General features: G+C 44.6%; 2 protein-coding genes across 3 annotated transcripts; both read left to right on the forward strand.

Annotated features, from left to right (window-relative positions):
- The first annotated feature begins 2216 nt into the window (after positions 1-2216).
- Positions 2217-13493, forward strand: LOC111260108 (uncharacterized). Of its 2 annotated transcripts, none has more exons than XM_022832608.2 (6): positions 2217-5318; positions 6151-6390; positions 6665-6867; positions 7100-7976; positions 9240-9770; positions 9997-13493. In XM_022832608.2, exons 1-6 carry the CDS (start codon positions 3672-3674, stop codon positions 10930-10932), a joined length of 4434 nt encoding a protein of 1477 aa, XP_022688343.1. In that variant the 5' UTR covers positions 2217-3671; the 3' UTR covers positions 10933-13493. The 2 variants fall into 2 exon arrangements, with proteins under 2 accessions (XP_022688343.1, XP_022688344.1); XM_022832609.2 differs by having other exon boundaries at positions 2221-5318; positions 9666-9770.
- On the forward strand, positions 12400-22863 carry LOC111260110 (uncharacterized). The gene is made up of 4 exons (XM_022832610.2): positions 12400-12458; positions 16572-16669; positions 17065-17256; positions 21866-22863. Exons 1-4 carry the CDS (start codon positions 12400-12402, stop codon positions 22465-22467), a joined length of 951 nt encoding a protein of 316 aa, XP_022688345.2. The 3' UTR covers positions 22468-22863.
- The last annotated feature ends 762 nt before the right edge of the window (positions 22864-23625 follow it).

Here is a 23625-nt window from a genome sequence, read left to right on the forward strand (position 1 = left end):
ATACACCGAAAGAATGGATAAATTCTTCTTGTATGCAAATGTGATATAAGATCTGATGGCGATGGCTTCCGTCCTTATTTGCTTATACAAGCCCGACTCATTAACAACAGCCATTAATAATGTCGTGATATCATCATCATCACCGCCACCACCACTACCACCACCATTATGACCACAATGGACATCATCACCACCAATCCCATTATCATCATCAGCATCGTCAGCATTTGCAGCGCCGGCGTTGTCATGATTATAACCCCGCTTCGGTGGTCCTTTCATCCACTTCGTAAATCCTTGGATGGTCTTTTGTGGAAAATATATATATATCTATATATTCATATATATATAGAGAGAGAGAGACAGAGAGTAAGAGAATGAATAGAGAATGCGGCATTCACATTAGATGAGGAGGTCCCATCTGTAATCGTTGATGGGATGCGATGGGATAAGAGGATGATGTGGTGCCGTTGTTGTTGTAGCGCCGGCCATCATCCGTCTATTGAGAGCAGAGCCTGCCGCTTGTGTGCTTCGAAGAGCTGGCGACGCCCATTGGGACGACGACGTAGTTAGTCGCCACGCAGCTGTATGTTAGCCGCAGATCAGCAGCAGCAGCAGCCGCGGCCACCGCCGTCGCCAACTGGCCGTTTCGTTACTGCGTTGTTGGCCGGCTTAGCTGGCTATCCCTCTGGCTGTCTGTGTGCCCGTTATAGCGAACGTGATTCTGTGTACGTGGGGCGTGCGTGTGCATGCATGTGTGTCCTTACACAGGGTACGTGATACGCAGAAAGAACAGATGCATGCTATTGCTAATATTGTCCTTTTCTTTTTTTTGTTGCCGGTGGGAGTGTCGTGTGAACCATGGTTGTCATTATGGCGGTGATCCTTTGATCACGAACATTCTGCTACGCATCTGTTGTTTAGATGATAATATCAACGACGACGACGACGACGACGACGACGGCGACGACGACGGCGGCGGCGGCGGCGGCGGCGGCGGCGGCGGCGGCGACGACGACGACGACGACGACGACGACGACGACGACGACGACGACGACGACGACGATGACAATGGTGATCTCCTTGATACTGTTGCTGTTTAGATAATGATGATTGCTGCAGCTGCTGCTGCTGCTGCTGCTACTATGCGGCTGTTGTTGTTGCAACTTCTGCAAGTAACTGCGCCACCTGCCCCTTTCTCATGTTTGGATTTCAGAGTGTCTAGTGGTTCTTTGAGGTTTGCTTCTGCGTGTGTTTCCGTCGGTTGGTCCATTGGCCAATATGGCGTCGATCTATGGCTGTATGCGTGTGGAAATCAAGCTTTCATCTTGGTTGCACGCAGACGACAAAAAGTTGGGCGCCTCACCGTTTCGCTGCTGCTGCTGCTGTCGCTCTCTCCGCTTGAGCACCGCGGGGTAGCCGAGCCCGGGAGGGGAAGGAGCGAGGGGACGCCCTTGCCCACTCAGCGATCGAAACCTCCACTAACATTACTGCCACAAAGCACCACTAGCACCACCATCGCCATCATCATCATCATCATCATCGCAATCATCGGAAAGATCCTGAGTTTATGTGTATGTGCGTATGTGCAACCCACCCTTGTATGTGTGTAAAGTCGTGTTTGTCCTGTGTGTATGTCTTGCGGTCTACACTCTGCCAGGCTCTGCTACACGCCTGACGCCCATATCCCGCCGGTTTAGCATGTGCGTCTCGCGTCGGTTGTATTCGATGTTGCTGCTGTTGTGCCTTGGCTGGATGTGTGCGCCACCTGTGAGTGAGTTCTTTATGTGGGTTTTGGGTGTGAGTGCGCCTGACTGCTGTCGTCCCACAGCCGCCTGTAATGAGAGTTCTATGACCGTGTACGCTGAGCGTTGAGTCTGATGTGTAAGTGTGCATGCCGTGGGCGCCTACGAATAGCAAGCGCTTATATGAGAAGCTGTACGGCCAGTAAGTAACGTTCGCCGCCATCAGCCTGCCTGTTAGCACTCACTGACAACAGCACTGACTGTCTGTCCTTTGTTGAGTACTGCTGCTGCTGCTGCTGCTGCTGTTGCTGCCGCTGCTGTGTAATGGTGCTGCGGGTTTTGTTGCGTGCCGCTGTGTTCCTGAACATCAACCCCAGGCGGCGCTATGCGCCTGCGCGAAACCAAGCTGCTACCGCCGCTGCTGACGCTGCTGCTGCTGCATCTCTCGCCGAGTTATATTCCCTTTCCCGCGCGAGTTGGGCACCCGACGTCAGTTGATCGAAAGGCGAGCCCGGCGACGGACGTGCTCGTGGTCGCCGTAACAACAGAAGCGCGAAAGCGAGCCTTTGTGCTGTTGTGTCTGGTACACCGCCACAGCTATACCACGAGAGGCACACATCAACGATCGGGTCGCTTGCTGCCGTCGCCGAACATTGCGGAGTAGAGCCCACCGAAGCCCCATCAGCAGGAGCGGATGTTTACACCCAGCGGCGCCATCTTGACTACTCGTGTGTCGTCTGCTACCGGAGGCAAACAAAGCACATCAAGACTAGTTGTAATAGTAGCAGTAGCAGAAGTAGCACTAGGAGTAATAGCGGAGCACTTACATGACGGTTGGAGAGCGAGCGAACGAAAATAGCAGCAGCTGTGACAGCACGCCAACCCTCAGCTACTCGCATGACCCAACAACATCGACGACAGCAGCAGCGGCAACAACAACAACAACAACAACAATTACTGTTCATATACTATGTGGCATAGATATATAGAAGTGTACATCTATATAGATATACATACATCTATCGTTGAATTACATGAACAACAACAACAGCAACAGCAGCAGACAGGTAGAGAAGACTTGTGTTATTGAGTGTTGCATGATAAAGGAAGGCAGCGTCCAACAAAGAACCTGGTTATCTGTTGTTTGGAACACTATTATCATTTGTTGGTTGCTTGATTGACTGACTATTTGAATATTATCAAGTGAAGGCGATATTGAAATGTAAGGACAAGCCATGACAGCGCTTTGCAGCTCGATTTGCTGAAATTTACCTTGTGTTTGTGTATGAGCAGAAAGGACCTGTAGTACACTCAAAACTGAACACTCGGCTTTTGTGAAACAACCAGTTCTAAACTTGAAAGCGGTTAGAATTTGCCGATTGTTCGACCTATCGTTGAAACAGCAATTGACTAGGGCCGTTGAAAGATTGGTGTATTGTTTATTTCTGCTTTTCTTGAAACTTTCACACTGCAGAAAAGTAGATTCGGGGTGAAGCACTGGCGTCCATCGTAAAGCCGATTCATTTGGGGTGAGTGTCAGTGTCTTATCCAAATCAGAAACAGGAGTTGCTGTAATGGTACTGGCTGTTGCTTTGACGATCAGTTTCGTCTCTACGCCGGGCGCTGTTAACAGATCCTGCACGGTTGTTCAAAGTTGTCCACAGCCGTGGTTATAACCCACCTGCTACAGTCATTATTTTGATTATTATTTCATAGCCATCAAATTTGTTCGATTTGTGGTTCAGTAATTGCAAAGTTCCGATTGAAATCATTGCCGCTGAAATTGAACCACTCGCGCCGTGCTATCAGGCAACGGACGGACGAGCGGGTGGCCAGTTGGTCGATCAGGGTGGTCAAAAGCTAGTGCAGCTGGCGCGGGTGGACAGAGCTGCTGGAGAATGGTGTTTTGTGTCTGCCGGGCGGGCGAGCATGGCCGGAGCGATCCCCAGTGACGCCGAGGAGTCCGACCCACAAGCTGATCAAGTTTGTTCCAGTTCATCTACGGTCCACCCGTCGGCTGCAGCTGCAGCAGCGGCGGCGCCAGCAGCTGTAGCAGCGTCTGCAGGTGGCTCAATCAACTTTGACGTACAGCCTGTTGTTCTGGTAAGCCGGCTCACTACCGACGAACTCTGTCGGTTTGCATGCAAGATCAACAATAACAGCAGCTGCTGCAGTAGCTTGAAAGAGGCGAAGCGAAGTCAAAACCGTCGGCGCCAAAGGGAAAATCGTTGCCATAACAAAAACAGGACCGAACGCAAGGCGAAAAAAAGCGCTCTATCGCTTCCAGCAGCAGCAGCAGCAGCAGCAGCAGCCACAGCTGCAACTGTAAACAAAACTCCCACTAGCGATAATAAAAGCAGCATTAATAATAAACGGAGCGCATCTGGCAGTCGGCGTTCAGCAGGAATCGGCAAACGTGAGCGCCGGCGTCGACGGAACGTTGCCAATATCAACGGCGGCGTTGGATCGGGCATTGATCCCGTTGTCATCAAGTTCATCAAGGAAAACTCGAATTCGAGTGACGGCTTCAGTGAATGGAGCGTCCGAGATGATACTGTAAGTAGCAGTTCGTCGAGTATGAGCAATCACAGCCGCTACAGTTACAGTTCATTGGCGACGAGCGAAAGTCGACTTTCACCAGCAGCAAGTTCGAGTGGCCGTAGCAGCGATAGCCGACATACGAGCTTGGAGACCGATACGGAGCCATACGCGTCCGAGGAAGACGACCGCGCTACCGTTAAATACCCTCCACCCGTGCAGTGGCGAGACGCTGAACAGCAATCGAAGCAAGAGAGGCAAGACGAGGAGACGACGTGCCAGAGCGAAGTAGCTAAGGAGGTAGAAAGAGACGAACCCCAGCAGCACATAGAAGACGACCAAAGTAAAGCGACGGGAGAGGCTGAGACCCAAGTCTCTACCCCGCCGAGGACAAGCACCTTCACTCATAAGGAGCAACAACTATCGAGAAAGGAAAGGACCGGCTCCTTTGTGCCTCAGGAAAAGGTCGAGGAGACAGGTAGCCTAAGTAAAAAGGAGACCACTGTTCCCGGAGCAAAAGCAGCTGTTGCTGCCACCGATTCCGCCAGAAGTAGCAGTAACACCATAAAGATTACTGCGGGTTCTGGGAGTGTCAATCTGGCCGGCAAACTGGGAAGCGACGGTAGAAAAGAGGCGGCCGGCGACCCCTCTCTGAAGCCCGCTAAAGATTCGCCGAAGGTCGTTACGAACGACGTGAAGATTGAAAAGACCGATAGCTCCCGGGTCGGTTACGGGTCTTCGCCGGCGCTGGACTGCAAAGACGAGCCGGACGTGAAACGACTTAAGATGGCGGAGGGCGAGGAGATTGATAGTCGGACAAAAGAGGACGCCACGAAGGTTTTACGAATTGACAAAGTCGAGAAAACCGAACTCAAGGAGGAAATAAAGGAGGCAGAAGATAGGACGCAAAAAAACAACAAGGTCAAACTCGAGGAGAAAATGATGGTAGAAACAAAGACTGAGGGCGAGGTAACTTTGATCGGAGACGATCTTCACGATAACGAAGCTCAGCCGCTTGACCAGGATAGCCTTGATCAGGTTAGGCACTTTGACACAGATTTTACCCACAATTTTATGACAGGTAATAATAACTCGCCATTAATGTAGAGAGAGAGAGCAAAAGGAATAAGATAGAGAGAGAGAGAGAGAGAGAGAGGGAGGGGGGTATGATGATTAAACAGCCAAGTACTCATCTTTAATGCTTTTACCTTAAAAGGAACGGCAGCACTATGCTCATGTAAATATCAATTCATAATTAGAAATATGTCTATGATTACCACGATAATACAGTTGTTTTCTCAGTTGATGAAAATTAGGCGGTTTGGCTAACAGCAGTATTTTGTCGTGACGTTTGCCGCTAAATAAGCGCTCTTTTCTCTCATTATATAGTCCTAGATCGATGATTGACAGACCCAATACGCATCAGGTTCCTGTCAGTCAACCGCAACTATTGGCTTCATGATATTTCATCAGAATTTACAGGCAGACGTAGAAGAATTTGTTCCAAAATGATAAGTAATTATGGAAAAAGTACTTCGTTATAGTAGAAAGGTCTTTACCGACTTTTAATGGGAGCAGAGAGATGGTTATTTATTGCGGCACAAGCAACTATCGCAAGGTTCTATATGCAGTTACTGTTCATATACATCGAGCAAATGATATTCACTCAGTATAAGACTGCATTTTGGAGCGAAAATCAACGGATGGCCATCTTTGTTGGCTGTGTTCGTTTCGTGTTGAGCTGAAGGTTGTATGACTGTTTTGTTAACGGCTTACCACAGGTACAAAAAAATGCATTTTTTAAATGATGCCTCTAACTCTTTTTTTGTATTTATGTTTTCCGTGCTTTCAACGTCTCTTCTGATAACAGGTGGTCAACGCCGATGAGGATGGTGTGATGATGGAGGAAGGCGAAGCCATTGTTCCCTGTATTGATGAGGAACCAGCTGTCCGTTGTGGGAAGCGCGCCGAACTCGAACTCGATCTGTATGCCAGTTTAGCAACGATAGAGTTGATGTCAGGCGCACATGAGGAGGAGGCTGAACTTGTTAAGACGTACACTGAGGAGAAACACATTGACAAGCTTGTCAATGATATTTTGGATCGTCAGGTATTTTTTCTGGTGGTAACGTAAATCGTGCTTGTGACAAAGTAGATGAACGCAAAAAACCGATTTAATCTAAACGTAAAGAAATTACCACTGCTATTTCTTTGCTAGGCAGAAATTAATGTACAAACAAAATGCATGGTTTTCAATAAAACTACGTGTATACTGAGTTGACATAGTTCCACATTTACACTCAAATTAAAAATGGTAATTATTTTTTTATTGACACACGTGTTGTATCATCTGTGTTCCCTGATGTCATTAATTGATTTTTCAGGTGTCCGATGAGGCACGAAAACTAACAGTAGCGTGCTTAGAGGCTAAGGCGGAAACGGTTACCTGTATTTTCCGCTTATTGCGCGAGGTCTCTCTCGCAATGCAGCCCAGCAGTAATGGCGATGTACTCACAAAAATCATTAAACTCGAGAATATTCTCCGAGAGCTAGTCAAACATTATCGTATCGAGAAAGATCCTATAGAGTGAGTATCGAGTACGATAATTCGTACAGATCGATACAAGATTTGCCTGTGCACTATTACCTCATTTAGACTGTTTATTTCTTGAGACAATTGTTCAGGCTTATCATCTTCCTATATTGAGCAGGTGATAGATATAGTTTAGCTGCCATTTTTCTATGTTTCCGTCTTAGGTGCTTTAATTCTAATGTCGTATATATGTTTGTATGCGGGGCAATTTGTTGTGTGGTTTCAGGGTCTCCGATATGCCTTGCCTGACAGGGCAACGAAAGACTGCTGATGATATTGCAAAACTTGAGCACACTCCTAAACAACAGGAATACCTCGGACTACGTATTGAACCTCCTATGCCACCAAATACTGGCCTAGCACCGGTCCCCGCCCCGGCGCCATTTAAAGACCTCCAAAATATGGTTCAACACAGCAGCGGGCAAGCCGGCGGTATGCAGATAGCACGACAAGCGCCGCCACATCACGGCCTGCTACCAGGTGGACACCACCAGCAGCAGCTTATTGTCGCTGGCGGAAATCCCAGCGCTGTCGCGCCATCAGCAGCAGACCACGCCCTCCTGAGACAGAGTCTGGGTCAGAGTCTGGGCGCCCAGTTGAGTCAGCGACCAGCCTTTCGTGTCCCTCCGCCGACTGAGCAGCAACTACTGCAAGCGGCGCAGATGCGCAACTTTGTGCCACGACCTCGGCCGATTAACTCAACTAAGTACCAACCCTATCCGTCTGCCAGCCCGCAGCAAATAGGACGAATGGGGCCCCATCATCCTAATCAGCCGCAGCAACAGGCGCACGCACAACTACAGCAAGCCCACCACCATCAGCAGCAACAGCTGCAGCTGCAGCAACAGCAGCAGCAGCGACTCGCTATACAACAACAACAACAACAACAGCAGCAACAATTCCACGCGCAGCAGCTCGCGAGACAAAACCAGCTGCGGCTCCAGCAACAGCAACAGCAGCAACAACACCTACAGCAGCAGCAGCAACGGTTGGCACAGCTTCAAGCACAGCAACAAGCACAACAACGACAGTTCGTTCTCGCTCAACAGCAGCAGCAGCAGCAGCAACAACAGTTGCATCATCAGCAACAACAGCAGCAGCGGGTAAGGAAGACTAAATATCGGATGTATGAAAGTAATACATTAAAGTTTCAGAGTTGTATATTTGCTCAGATGATCATTTTCCATAGTATTATAGTGTACTACTATGTAGTTTATAGGTAACAAGGGCAACGAGGTTTAGTTGTCGTCAGTTGCTTCATAATTGCGCGCAACAATTCGAACACCTTCGATTCTTCATTGATCTGATTAATTTCATCTTCTTAGTTCGTAAAATCTCGCGTACATTGTTTTTGAGCACGGTGGCGCTTTGGAAGTTGCGCTCCTCTGAGTATTCACGCACATCCATGTGCGAAGACCGCCTTTCTTCTGTAGAGCATAGCACATATTTGCGGACACTCACCCGGACTAATATCCTGTCGATGCCGTCAGTTGCTCGCTGCATGGCATAGCATGTCGTATACAAATATCTGAGTTAGTATGCAACAAAAACTGCGTATTAACATTAAAGCGTTCATGCGTGACAACAATAGGACTTGAGTAAAATATAATTTCGGCAATTATCCCACTTAACGGTGTCGGGGTATTATGCTCTATACTATCCTGCCTGCGTTAATAGATTTGATTTCAGCCAGAATAAGAGAACAGACTGAACCGGGGGTGGTTGAGGGCTAGTAAGTGGGCTGGTGTGAGTGGGGAGAAGTGAGCACGCCACGCCACAACCACCCGTGAGAGCATGTGCTTGACATTAATTATGATCTCTATATTGCTACTCTTTATATAGGTTTGTACACGCATAATATAATTCGCACACGACAAGAGAAGTTTTTGACAATCCTCAACTAGAAAAAGTTCGAGTGTTTGCATGGAACGCGTACAGTGAACCGTTGCAGAGTCATTCTCCTACGCAAGCTAAAGCTAAACAGTTTATCTTCTTTTTTTCATGGTACTAACATTGCTGCAGCGCCATTAAGCAGCTGCTAAAAGATGATGACAACGATGAAGTTATCCTAGAGTGGTGAGGCAAGATTACAGAATGCAGATGAATGAAAAGATGTAAATCGAATTTTGTTTCATGAAATCATTAGATAGAAATTTTTAACGTAGGGAAAATTTAGCCATTTGAAAGGTCGATAATGGCGGTGGTGTGCTGAGTCGAGCGATGTGTTTTTTTGCTGATTGAAGTGATGAATGAAATGAGTGACGTGGCTAAGACAAAGTTGCCTTTGGGTGGCTGTTGGTGGTTGTGTTGTGGTGTTTGTATTGTTGTCGTTGTTGTGGTGGGCGTGCTCACTGACTCTCCGCCAGGTGGGGCCATCTGCTGCCTCCACTGCTTCGGTCGGCCCGCAGCAAATGATGCAGCATCTCGCCAGCATGGCACAGAAAGCCCGCACGGCTTCCGCCTCATCTAACTCTGCAACAACTACCTCTACTAAACCTTCGCACGCCGTCGGTAGTAGCAGCACAATGGCACGGTCGACGCCCACCGGGCGTCTACCGGCTAGCATTGCTGCTAATATGGGCGGCAGCAGCAGCAGCAGCAGCAGTTCTGTCGCTAGTGGATCCTCAGAAAGGGTCGGTGGAGGCGGCCTGACTATTGGTGACTACAAGAAGAATAGCAGCAGCAGTAACAATCATCACAGCCACAACAACAACAACAACAACAACAACAACAACAACAACAATCTTCATCAGAGTATCTCGAAGAACAACCTTGTGTCTTCGTCGTTGCAGATCACAGCAGTATCGTCGCCAGCCAGCGCAAAGGCACCGCCCGCTTCGTCGCCGAAACCCGCCGCGACGCCAATCAGCCTTCCGGCCGGCCTATCTATTACACCGGTAAGCTACATTACTATTGAGCCATATTGCCGTACCAAGAATTTCCGAACACTGTGCAGCCTACTCATGCGCTAATGCATCAGATCCTTGTTGTTTGAACGATCAGTTCGGCCTTGAACACGTGTGCCACTCATGTTTAATATCAGATTTTATGAAACATAAGCCCCTCGAAATAGTACTTCTATAATAATCTTGTTACATTGCCTTCTCCACTCCATTTGACCAGCTGGCTCCTCCGAAAAAGCCCGACATTCAGCTGCCAAAAGATATCGAGATGATTCCTATTCAGCAGAAGGACGCAGCAGCGGCGTTGCCTAAACTGCCACCTGGCATTACTCTCACTTCAGTGCCCGGTCAACAGACATCGTCGTCGTCCTCTTCGCCCTCATCCTCAGGCTCTTCACAACAACAGCAGCAACAGCAGCAGCAGCAACATGCTAAGGTAGCGCTTGCCTCCTCGGTGGCGTCCGCGTCACCACAGCAAACTGTTACGGTAGCGCAACAGCTCCAGTTGAGGCAGCAACAGCAGCACCAGGGCTCAGGAGTCGCCGTACAGCAGGTGTCTATTCAGCATCAGCCGCAGAGACAGCAACAACAGCAGCAGCAGCTGTCAGTTTCTGGTGGAGGTGCAGCCGTTGTCCATAAGATGATGATGCAGCAAGTGCCGACTGGACGAGGTGTCGCCGGAGTCCAACAGCAACAGGTAGTCGATCAACGGCAGCAGTTGGCACTTCAACAACAGCAGCAACTGCTGCGTCATCAGCAATTGCAACAGCAGCAGCAACAGCTACAGCAGCAGCAGCAGCAGCAGCAGCAGCAGCAACAGCAACGGCAATTGGCATTGCAGCAGCAACAGCAACAGCAGTGGCGGATACAGCAACAGGCTCAACAGCAACGAATACAGCAGATCATGCAGCAGCGCCAACAGGCTGCGCAGCAACAACAGCTTCAGTCGGCGGCAGCTGTCGTTGCTGCCGCCGCCGCTGCCGCTGGCGGCCAACAACCGCAGCAACAACAACAACAGCAGCAGCAGCAACAACACTTCTACCGGATTAACAACGCTACACAACAAGCTGCTCAGCAACAACACGCCGCTGCCCAGCAACGGTGGCAACAAGCGCAGCAAGCACAACAACAGCAACAAAGACAGTTTTATCAGTGAGGTTGGATGAGAGAAGCATTCGCACAATATTGTGTGAACAGGAAAGGGTAATTGACGTACTTATAGAGTATTTTAGTATGTGACATAGTACATGTACAGCGAAAAGGAGATAGGCGGAAAAAATCGACACATAATAACTTGAACTAGATGCACGAACAGCAAAAATGAACAGGAAAGAGAATAAACAGAAGACCCTTGTTTACAGTGGTTCGAGAAAAATATATGTAAAAATGTGAAACGTTTTGTGGAAGGGTGTTGTTCCGCGACGTGGCTCTGCTTAGCCACCACGGGACGCTGCAGGTGCGGTAAACTGATGATGTTGGCTGGGAGAAGTCTTCTAGGAGAAGATTCCGCATTGGTCTTCCGGCAAATGTCTGCTGTAAAATATGTGCAAATGGGACTCCAATCCCGTATCTGCCTGCACTAAAGGGTTTTTCCGATTTTTTTCTTCTGCCGGAAGGAGGCAGGGCGGTCGCAATATCAACGGAAAACAAAGAACAGCCGTCACCAGCAGTAGATAATCGTCGCAAGTCACGTATGGCAAGCAGTAAGACCTTCGATGTCGATAGTAAGAACAATCATAAGACCGGCTCAAAATAGTCGTGCTTACGCCCGTAAAGTGTGATACAGTGAGTGAGATAGTAGGAGTACGATGTAGCGAAGAAAAAACGGGTCACGTTCACATGCGTTGCCATGCGCAGTGTTGAAACTAAGGGCCGATTTTTGTCAACAATCATGATATGGAACGGACTCAAGTTGTCACGCAAGCTATTACACGTCTGTACGCATTGTACAACGAACGGATCCCACAAATTGTAAAAACTTCTAGGTACATAAATAACGATGAAGGAAAATGATGAACTGACTGACTGGGTGAATTCGTACCGGACAGGTGTAGAGATAAGGCTCGTATGAGTCGTTATAGCTAAAGGAAGTGGGAACTGGTATACAGATTACTACTCATGAATACACAATGAGACAGAATTAACATGATGGATGCCGTGATCTACAGACGCCGTACTGAAAATAATGTTATCACCCGCGGCGGTGAGACGATAGACTAACCATTGCAACGAGTCGAACAGGCTAAACGGTGCACAAAAGCTGAATGAATAACAGAGTATGTAGATAGTTACGCTTGTAAAGGTTGGGCGTGTGTTTGAGCAAAACTAAATGTATGTATGTACCTAGGGGTTTCTGTGTGGGTGTGTGAATGTGTGCGTGCGTGTATGTTTTTATGAGGGTATGTTGTATGCATTTCGGCAAAAGAAAAAATATAGGACGAAGAGAAACGAGGATATGAGTTTCAAATGTGATGATTGCGCTTCGATAACATCGTTTTCGTATTTCGCTTTGCCTTAATGATTGATGAACTCCGGATGGTTGAAATAATTCCTGGGCAGACATAAATATCTGACAAAAGAAACAGTGGGTAAGCAGGTGTGCGTATATATGGGTTAAGGAGCGATGTCGACGAAGGGCGCCAACGATAATAATGATAATAATAATATTAAGTTTGAGGAAGTGTAAGTCAGTACAGCCGAAAAGGGAACTGCTCGTACAACGGAATACGTTTGTTTTGCCGACTTCTGTGCAGTAGAGCAACATTGCCAAGCCTTGAAACCCCAAGAAATTTTGTGACCCATCATTTGGGTTCTGCTTATTTTAATGGCCATATTCGAATAGCGATGGCAAATAATGTAATTGATATGCTTACACAATAGCTGCTTATATAATGTGGCAATACATCCGACCTAAATTAACACGAATTAATAGATTATGCTCAATTTTTTTCTCTGCTAGTTTTCAAACGGCGATCTCCTATTTTCTTGATTTTGTGATGTTTTGTTCATTCATTCATTGAGATACTGCATTTTGTTCCATGAAAAAATCATTTATCTGGATATTTCATCATTTGCCTGGATGAATGAATGAATGAATGAATGGCTCTAATCTTGAGGTTGAAATATTTGCCAATAGGCCTGGTATTGATGTTGTGGGATCTGCGGAAATTAGAAATAATTTCTTGTCTTAGTATGCAGCAAACACTGTATATGTGCCGTCTGTCTCCGTAAATAGCAGCGCCTTTAAAAAAAGAGTTCAACAATTTTGCGGCAAGTGCAAGCAATCCGTAATTCCCTGTGAGTGCAACAGAATAGCCTTAACTGAATTTAGTTTTGTGTGATTAATTATTGATAGCAAAGTGCCCAAATAGAAGCTTACGATAAGGAGACACTGAGCACGAGTATCTTCTGAAATAAATCGGTTTAGGGTGTCCGGTCCCAGTGGCTTTAATAGCAGTATATAGTAGAGATCAAGCTAGTAGTAATGGATTGAGTTGGCCAAATTAAAGAAATACTAAGTAAACGCAGGCGAAGGTTGGCGACAAGTATCAAAATGTTAATTTAGCCTTAGTGCTTGACTTTTTTTTTTTATTAACAGTAATCTAGCTTCACTATAATTAATGTTGCTCTACGATAATTATCCTTTGTAGAATAAACTACTTCTGTATATTTCTGTAAATAAAGCTATATTTATTGTGGATACACAATGAAGATTTATTGAAGTTGTTTTAAATTACAGGTAATAAGTAGATAGCTTAATATTACGCGACTTTGTTGTTGAACCTCGTCTTAGAAAAAGGAGGCTCTATAGTGTTTTTATTGAATGTTCTCATTAGACTTAGGCTTGCCACTTTCACTTCGATTTGGCACTAAGATTTTTTTAAGCGCAGCTTTATTGAAGTTAAAATAATTTCACATATCGTCAACAAGTATCAATTTGTACGTGCAGCAGTTACGGTTACGAAGGAATTTTTTCCGCATGTAAGGCTAGAACGTATCACAAAGCTAAACAGTGTTCACAAACCTGATTATTTTAAAGTTGTTTGAGCCTCGTGGTGTTTAACAAGAGCACCTACCGTTGTTAGCGTCGTCGAGACTTTACGACCGCGAACAGAAGCCGCCTTTGAAAATGAAGTGCATAGATAATTTAGTGTTAACAAAACTCAAATGTTCACGAGCCACGCGAGGCTCAGAGAAATTAAGTAGTAAGCCTGACGGAGGTCAGGCCCCGACTTGTGTGAGCTTGGACGGTTCACCCTTACGAGTAAAAGGAGATCGGTCAGCGTTGCTTTGCCTTCGCGAGCCATGTGTGTAAAAGTCGCGCATGTGTGTATATGTATGGGATTGCTATTGCGCCATGTACGCTAGTCAGCTATTGCGACGGCCAGAAAAGTGGGACACTCGGCATATATTACTTCAAAACAATAAAATGAAGCGCAGGTACAGTGATGTTCATTGCCGAGTCGATAATATGGGTAGATCTCAAATGGGTCAGATAGGCTATTCGCTCGGTGAGCCGCCAACTGTCTACAGGGATCGGTTGCAACGACTATCGTGCAACAAAATAAATATTCCGGGATAGTCCATAAGCAGTCTCGGAACATATTGTGCTTCGAATGAAGTAAAAGATTGTACTCCGAAATTTCGTGAACTTTGTGACTGTAACCGAACTTGCCTTGAAACATGACGTAAACATGGCTTAGCTACTGAACCGTTATGCCAAATTAGACTGTCTAGACGATTTTAATATAGGCTATTCAATATTTTGTTATTCGATCAACCATCTTTTGAGCTCTATACGTACCTTGCAGCAGCTTCAGATGGTGGAATATCACGTCGTGCATGTACTAAATAGTAAAAAAAAAAAAAAAAAAACGGCTGTCAAGAATACTTGACCGAGTACACCGCCACGTTATTTTTCCTAAGCTGAATCGTTTGGACTTACATACGATTTTTCCTAAATGGCGCCACCAGTAATTTTTGGAAGGCATTTTCCTAAAACTACGCTATCGTGCTTGTTCTACAGAGTTCTGCTAGCACGTTATCATGATCAATGCTCCGAACCGTAGATTACCAGGAGCCGAAACGGCCACAGAATCGCGTCAATAAAGGATGCTGAATATCTGAACGGGGTCAGTGACTCTTTGAATTGATGTTAGAACCCTAAGAGAATAGATTTAGCCAAAATATGACCCAATGTTAATTTGTACTGTATTCCGATGTGCCTGAACGGTATTTAAATGAACACTGCATATTCAATAGTAATTAGATATTTTCGCTTATGATACGCATCTAATATCATACAAGTGTGGGACGCTTATGCGAAAGAGGTCTCGTCGAAATTTTTATTGCCATGGTTGACCAAAGGGCGGTTGTTTTCGAAAATTGACTTCATATTGTGTATTATACTTCTGCGTGTGTTATACAACGTAACAAGAGTTTGGGCCAACTTTATTGGGTATTCCATTTTGAGCTTGTTCCATCAGTAGAATAACCAGCATACAGATGAGCATGAAAGGAAACTTGTACGAGACTAACGAGAAATTGACAAGTTGCAATAACTTCGATACAATAGTTCACTCACATAGCTTTCGTGGGGTAAGATAGATATTTATCTTTTGGTTGGGATGAAACAACTACGGGATCACTACAACGGAATCGTTGGAAACGGCCGAATGGATAAATGTGTCAAATTCATTTATAGTGTTCTATAAGCTCAAAATGCTGAGCTGCGGGTAACGTCATTTAACTGTCGCATGTCTATTATACATGAATCGCAAAGAAGATGATTGTAAATAGCCGTACTGTACCATGATGGGGTAACTGCGTCAAGTTAGCGTTGTACAACGTTTGTGTTTACACCCTGAGCATCGGCACTGGGACTAGTTAATCTGACCCGTTAACGGCTGTCGATTAAGCACGATTTATAGGCATGAACTAAACAGTAAAATAACTGAAGGGCAAGAGGCCTTGAATCTAAGCCCCGCCATATATGAAGAACCATTTTGTTAGTTTGTGTAGAAATCGAATTTGTGTAAACAAATGGGATACTACTGATATATATATATATATATATATATATGGCGCTCTGAGCAAATAAATACTTGCATTTCGTTATATATACATGCACGCACACATTCTGAGAGAACTACGACGCCTATTATCGTGACAAGCGGCAGCATCGTCGTCGTCATTACTAACCGGCGAACTCGTTAGAAAGCTCCCATACATCCGTCGCTATTTATGAATGAAATCCTTATTAATGAAGCAGACGGTAATATTTTGTGATGCTAAACATGACGGTACGGTCTCGATGGTGGCGTAGTCGGTAACAAGTTCGCCCGCTGAACTTAAGGGACACGCAGTTGTTCCAATTGGAGTCCGACAGCTTTGTTTCATGTTGGGAGCCAACCGCTCGATGGAATGCCTATCGGATGCTACCGAGCATAGTACTCGAAACGAGAGGAGAGGATGAATGACAATAAAATATCATTATCATTTTCGTCGTCTTGTATTTATATTTAATATTCGATAGAAAGGTCATAAGGTCGTGTAAGGACTATGCACAGACCTTGATGATCCAGCTGACAGGAGAAATGTGGGAATGTACAAACGGTAAGGTTATTGTAGCGATGAGAAAAACCGCAAGGCTTCCTATTCGTAACTCGCGAAGAGGGTTGGCGTAGCGATGGTCACGGGTGAATATATTGAGCAATGTGCCACTAAGCTTTCAATATACATTATTTTTTATGCATTCATTAGTGCAACATATCTAACAACATGGTTCAATTTCAGACACTTTACCAAATGCAGTGGTTCCTCTGTGTTCGGCCATGTGCTGAGTCGTCGTCGTCATCACCACCACCATTATGCTTCGGCTAAGATTCGGCGACGTAATGAATATTCTAAATAAAACCTTAATAAAGCTTGACTGCGCGATCTTTCAAATTTTCAGATATCGTGCAGCTTAATTTATGTATCAATACAACTACGAAACATGCATTTAGAACGTGCAATACGAATACGTTATGTGAAATCTATCGATCTAATTTATTCTTCAACTGCGCTTTAAAAGAACAGGGAAGAATTGTTTAAAATAATATTGATCCTAAATATATTTGTCTTATATTAATGTGGATTTGGCGCTGATGAATAAAGAGAATTTCGATTTATAAGGCAGTTTAAGTTCCAGTTTCATACGCAGAAAATCTTCTATCTAAAAATATCTAACAATACTAATCAAGTGCTCATTTTTCGTTTCTATGGCTTTACTGATCCATCGTTGCAGACGCCCAGAAGAGAATTTACTCGGAACGAGATGAAGGCCATCTCGAGCCATATGCGCTCTCCCGGAACGAAACAACGAGTGAATGGATCTCTATTCCTAACGAAGTTGTACCTGTACTGTCCTTTGATATTCCGGTTCTTGCAGATGATCGCAAGCGATGCACAACCGAATTTCACACACGCAGGAGGGCATGTGAGAGTCATTTAATTAGCCCCGTTTAAATTTACTTTGGATGCTGTTAAGACTATCTGTAGAGCTCGTCAATTAAATACACTTAAGCTTATCTAATTAATTACCAACAATTACTGATAGTGCTACACGGAAAGATTGATACTTGCTACTATAAAATATGTTATTTTTCGAGTTCTCTTTTCGTGATGGTTCGTGTAACATTATATTGCACCGAATTGAGGCACTTCACTTTGGACAGAACAAAGCAAAGAACCTCAGTTGTCGCATAAGTTTTCGAAGTTTCGAAGTTCCTGATTTTAACGCTCAAGGACAACTTCGGGCCGAATGTTGGCAGGCACTCGGTTCTACCATTGTGCCTCTGTTGTTCTGAGAGCACGGCTGCAACGATGGCTGTATTGAACTTCTATTTTCAGAGAAATTGCGTTTTGGTTTCATCTGAGGTAGTCAGGTATTTTGGCTCGAGGCATGGGAGATCAATATGACAACTGCTTTTTATGGGCTGATAACTTAGTTGCTTAGAAATGGTTAAGACACCGTAGCTGCACCACTCTGAGCCGGGAAACCGGTTGATGTGCATATGAACCGATTGTGGGCAGCCTGGCGGTAGTTGATGTGCCTAGTGGCAAAGAACAACTAATACTCTAATACAACTTTGTCAACATGGATAACGACTGCGTAGTGTGGCCTTTCCTAGAGAGTTTTTGGAAAGCTGGCAAGAGTTTGTGTTTTGGCAGGTTTGCGGAGGAGCTTCGCGACGTAGCTGCTACTTCTCATCTAACCGCGTGGCATGAAGGGTGGCTCCAACTAACTTTACTGCGGAGTCTATTTTGATGTGATGGTTATCGAGTTCAGCGGACGTCAAAGAGGTTGTGCACCGAGGCATACGGACTTCCTATGTCTAAGCCTTTCGTGCTCCTTCAAGCACTTCTAAGTATAAGAGAGAAGTTGAGAATTAGTGCGTCGTGGTGACTGCGGAAGTATATCCAACCGTCCCCACATCTAGCTCACATACACTAGGCTGTTGACTGACGGTACGTAAACAATGTTGTCCAACACCTTAGAGAAACCCTGCAGGAGAAGAGCGGATGTGCAGGTTACGAGCTTCTAAGAGTGTTTTGTTCAGAGCCTCTGAAACGCTCTAGGAACTAAAAGAATGAAGATGAATAAAGATGTTAAAGTGCGAGACCATTGCATAAGATGTGTAGCAGTTGATATAATGGAAAAGTGAAGTAAAGTTAAAGTGTGAGGAACTTGCACGAAGTTTAAGCGGAAAATTGCAACTGTGCAGGGGCAAGCAACAGTATGGCCCGGACGAAAGGATTAATTATCCCTCTCAGAATGTATTCTATTAAAGCTATAGAATGGATTGGTGCTATACGGTGCATAAAATTTCAACTTAAACATACCGTACTGCGATTTGACCACGTGGTTACCAACGAAGGTCCGCCATCTTTGGTCGGCGCCTATCTCCAGCTATCTTTGACGGAACCGGAACGAGAATAAGGGCAATGAACTAAGGAAGGCGATATGCTTGACCGCATTTAGAAGAAAAGGAGGTGCCTAGTAGCTTGTCGGGAATCGAATAAAAAGGTAATTATGATACTGAAAGAAATCCCTTAAGGCAGAGACAAACCAAAAAGAAACTTGAAAATTTAGTTGGGGAGCCTCACTGGGGTTCCAAGGATGCATGGAACTGGTCTAGAAAGAAAACAGGAATAGAGAAAATAGAAAAAATAGCAAAATGGGGGACAGCGATTTTGAATAAACATAAGATAGATAGATAGATAGATAGATAGAAGACAGGGATAGGAACCCCTAGAAGTCACGAGGCGGCCAGATGGAGGCATGGATAGGAATTAAGAAAAAGAGGATACGGACGCATAGATGTCAGGAACAACAAATTTCATGCTCCTAGAGCCGTGAAAGGAAATAAAAATCCTGGTTGTCCGAGGCCAAATAAGGCACACATAGGCTGAGATCAAAGAATCAACAAAGAAACTACCTAAAAAAAGGAAATAGTTGGAAACTTAAACTAACAAAAATAGAGTAGAAACGGAAGACAAGGAGAGGAAAACAAAAACTAGCAGAATTAAAAGAGAAAACAGAAAGATTCCGAGATTAGGTTAAATATATGATTTCAACTTTGAAGAATATAAGAAAAAGGTTGTAAATGTGGAGAGAGAAAATCTATAGAAAAGGGAACATTGTGAGTTCCACAAACAAGTGTGAGAAAAGCCATGGATTTAAATGTAGGCGAGCAAAAAGTACTCGTTTACGTCTTGCAGCGAAAATGGACGGATGCTAATAAAAAAGCCATTGAGATCTACCGTACACAAAGAACAGGTGGAGAAAAAACCTGAGGTTTGTACCAGAACCACTAAAAATATGAAAAGGGAAGCTCGTAGGACCGTGAGGATTCACGTGAAGAACGAATAGACCTTCACGGAAACCCTAATGGAATAAAAGATCAGGTTAAATTAAACGGGGCCTGTAGAGGGCAACTAAGAGCAAATAAACGGAATCTCGTCCTTAGACTGGAAGAGTACTGCTGAAGTGCAAGGTTAGAAACGGCAAAGCTAGAAAGCATAACGCTAAGCAGGTAGCTGAAGTACAGATACGACGAGAGAACAAGGAACACACTGCATTGGACAGAGGCTAAAGTGCATCTATGAAAGATACAGGGAGGGTAGTATGGCGTGCCCATTTTGCAGAGACGCCTAAAAAACGTTTGAAGAAGCCCAAAGCGACAACATGGAGAAGAATCGATCGTAGGAAAGAGGTAAGGCTATTAAAAATAACAAAGACGGTGACATGCGCAAGGTAAATGTAAATGGAAAGAAAAAACAAAGGCAAACTACCAGCAAAGAGTCAGTAAAGGTCATATACTTAGTCCAAGGCGGGAAAGATTGTAATGAATGGTAAAGGTCCATCACATAAGTAGAAAACGTAAGCAAAATGGTACACATAACGGGTATGGGTCTTTGCTTACTATCAGAATAAAAGCAAGCTGCAACCAAAGGAAAAAACAGAATGTGCTTATGCTAGGAAGGTGATCTGGCGGGATTTAGCGGGAAAAATAAGAACAGAGGTTCGTTAACGTTCGTTAAGAACGTTACCTTAGATTAAAGAAACGACTCCTGGAAGCGGCTTGGGAAAATTTCCAAGCTTTGATTAGATCCCATTGGAGGTAGCTAGGGTATATGCAACAAAGTATCCAGATTTTTTTGGCTAAAATCTACTTCTGCGGATCTGCGATAACGTGGCAGAATTTTCTGCCTCCTTTGAAGCACAGATTTCATGCAGGAGGTAGCCCCATTCCCGGTGTTCTTGACACATTCAAAGGGTATACCAACAAGAGTCTGAGAACCCAAAACCCTTGCAAAAATGATCTTCTACGCCAATTACCTAATTACCTATGGAAGCAGCCGTTTCCAAGTGCAACAAAGGATGGCTATATTGCGCCTAATCTCGATAGAACTTGGCTTAACTGTGAATCTAACAAAGACCGTAGTGATGAAGTTTAACAGAGGAAGGTGGATGGCTTTTCAACGCACGCTTTTTAGCTAAAAATCCCCCCTTCCCCCCCCGCGCGTAAATAATTTGTCCTACGTCTTTTATCTATAGAAATCTTTTATCGCACGTCACAGAAAGGCACAAAAGAACAACGTTGTGAAGCCACGTTCTGTTAGTCTTTACCGCTTTTCGGTTATTCGACCTCAGAGTTACTCCATCGGCTGCCTACGGTATAAATATCATACGACTGGATCCCCTTCTCGTAAATGTGGAGCAACTAAATTGGCCTAAAGCTGTTTCGAGTTACCATTTACCGTTGTACTCGCGATGTAAGAGCGCAAATGCGCAGAACTACGTGTAACGTTGTATGGGTTTAGTGCTATGTAAAACCACGCATGGAGGGTAGTAAACTCCAACCGCCAAAGTATGTACGCGGCCCACAATTACTCTTATATATTATTATGTGCCACTCCTAATTTTTATAAACTATTGAAATGTGTATATATACCATAATTATCAGGTACCTTATTAAGCCAATCGGCAAGCATGCATAATTTCGCTAGTGAATTCAGTGTCATGACTCTTCCAAGACCATATTGAACCCGCTCTTGTCTACAAAATTATGTTTCTACGAAAGCAACAGTTTTTGCTATCTTACAAAGGTGGAAATATTTTACTGAATTGAACCAATCTTTGTGGTAGGTTGTAGAAGACTATGTAAGTCGTTTCCTTCATTGTGCTCTCCACTATCTAGGGGATGCTAAAGGTTTAAATGAATGAACGGAATGAGTCGCTATGGACAGTGGTGTTCCGTCAGTGTTTATTGCCTTACACCTAGGGCTGACTTGTTTAGACCGCCTGTCGAGGAAATGAAGTTTGTCGTCAGTATCGTTCAGTCTCGTACCTTGAAAAGCGATTGCAATGTACTATATTTGGGGAAAGCGTGGCCTGTCTACTAAAACATAGTTCCAATAATAAATGCGGATTCAAGATGTATTAAGAAACAAAACCGTCTATAAACGTCTTAAAATTGCAGGCAATTTTCCAGCTTAATCCAATACCTCGCTTATACCGCCACTTCTATCTGTAATTTCAGATAGCCATGAAACGAAGTATGCTGAAGGACTCCGCGCGCTCCCCCATCTGCCTACACCGACACATCACTCGTTCGGGTATCCTCACAGAAATGTTATGGACGAATGGCTATCTAATGGGAACGATCCGGTAACCGTGACCTCAAGAGAGATTCCCGTTTCCGCAACAACACTGGCTCCGATGGTTTCCAACGATTATCCTGTAGGGCCTGTCGAGTGTAGTCAGTTCGAAACATGCCTCGTACCGCCGCCAGCAGAAATCGTTCACCCATCTCTTGACAATAGCCTGTCGACTATGGAGCCCGTAGGACAAGAAACTGGCGAGGTTGGCGTTGGGGTTGGTAAGAAATGCTACAAGTCTTCGAAAGAAGAGCGTCGTTCTATCGCTAGCGACTTCTGCCGTGATGGCCGGATCACCCGCTGCAAGCTTTGCGCGTACGAAACTCGGAGGGCCGAACACATGTATCGCCATATTCGAAGCGTACACAGAGGAAATCGGCAGTTTTCTTGTGGCCGATGTGGCCGAAAATTTGTTCGGAAAGATTGTCTTAAGAGCCATTTGAAGATCTGCCGAGGCCCGGCACATCAAATACAAAGTACCTGAATTTTTCAATTACCAGGCAGTTTATGGATAGGGTAAAATTGATTAAAAATCATATTATAGAATTATTAATGATTATTTATCGAATTACACCTTTTCTCAGAAGGACATACAAGTCGAAATGACAGAATGATGCTAGTTGTTGATATGAAGAACAATGCAGGTCACAAGCCTAATAGAAATGTAGAAGAAAGAAATTACGTTATTACATAAGGCGGTGAAGGAAAGATAAGCGTGGCAGAAAGCGGGTATGTGAGGAACTTGGCTTCACATGAACATGTGGAATTTACACTTCTGAGAGTGAGTTATAGAGAGTCCTACGCTATGCTACGCGGAAGCTATAGACGAACAGCGGCTTGCGTATTATCCGTTTCTGCCACGTACTATACGCTAGATAGATATAGGGCGTAAACGATTAAATTTAAGTCTATCATTATATATGTGAACAGACCGTTGCTATCCTATTCTTCTATAAACACTTGATAAAATATAAAATACGCTTAAGGTCATGGCTTTTGCAGGATCGTTTTGCACAAAGTTGAAGAAACCTTCTACCGACAGATGACAGCGGACTATCAGTTCGCTGCTAATTTACTTATTAGGAAATAAAATAACCACAGTACTTACATTCAATAAAAACATGATTTTTATTTTTGCAGTAAATGCCACAGCTCTAAAATGGAGAACTTTCTTTTTTGAAATAATGGTATTACTTGTCATGCTCGACGCATCGTTCTTTGTTGCTCTAATGGATTTGTGTTCCTCCCCCTGCGATGGCCTTCAACAATCTGAGTTGATTTTTTATGCAGCTTGAGTAGGTAGCATACACTTATTCAAGAAATGTAAGTGGCAAGTATGATATCTGCACCATTTCTGAAGATTAAACTTGAAGACTATAAAAACCGACCGTACCTAGTTGACATTGATCATTGTATTGACGTGATTGTATCTCTCTACAAATCTCACATATTGGGAGCTGTCTGCATTGTATTGAAGGCCCTAGTCGTTTCAGAGCACATACAATATGTAAAATATCATAGAAGTTATATATGGTGTTTCGCGATTCGTACAATAGATACAGCCAGTGAAATGCTTCAGATTTTCCGTCCATGAGACGGTTAACTCCCACCCGAACAGCACGTGTCTACGCCCGGATTCGAA

This window comes from Varroa jacobsoni, unplaced genomic scaffold (assembly GCF_002532875.2).
Source record: "Varroa jacobsoni isolate VJ856 unplaced genomic scaffold, vjacob_1.0 scaffold_400, whole genome shotgun sequence".
In the NCBI taxonomy this organism is placed as follows: Eukaryota; Metazoa; Arthropoda; class Arachnida; order Mesostigmata; family Varroidae; genus Varroa; species Varroa jacobsoni.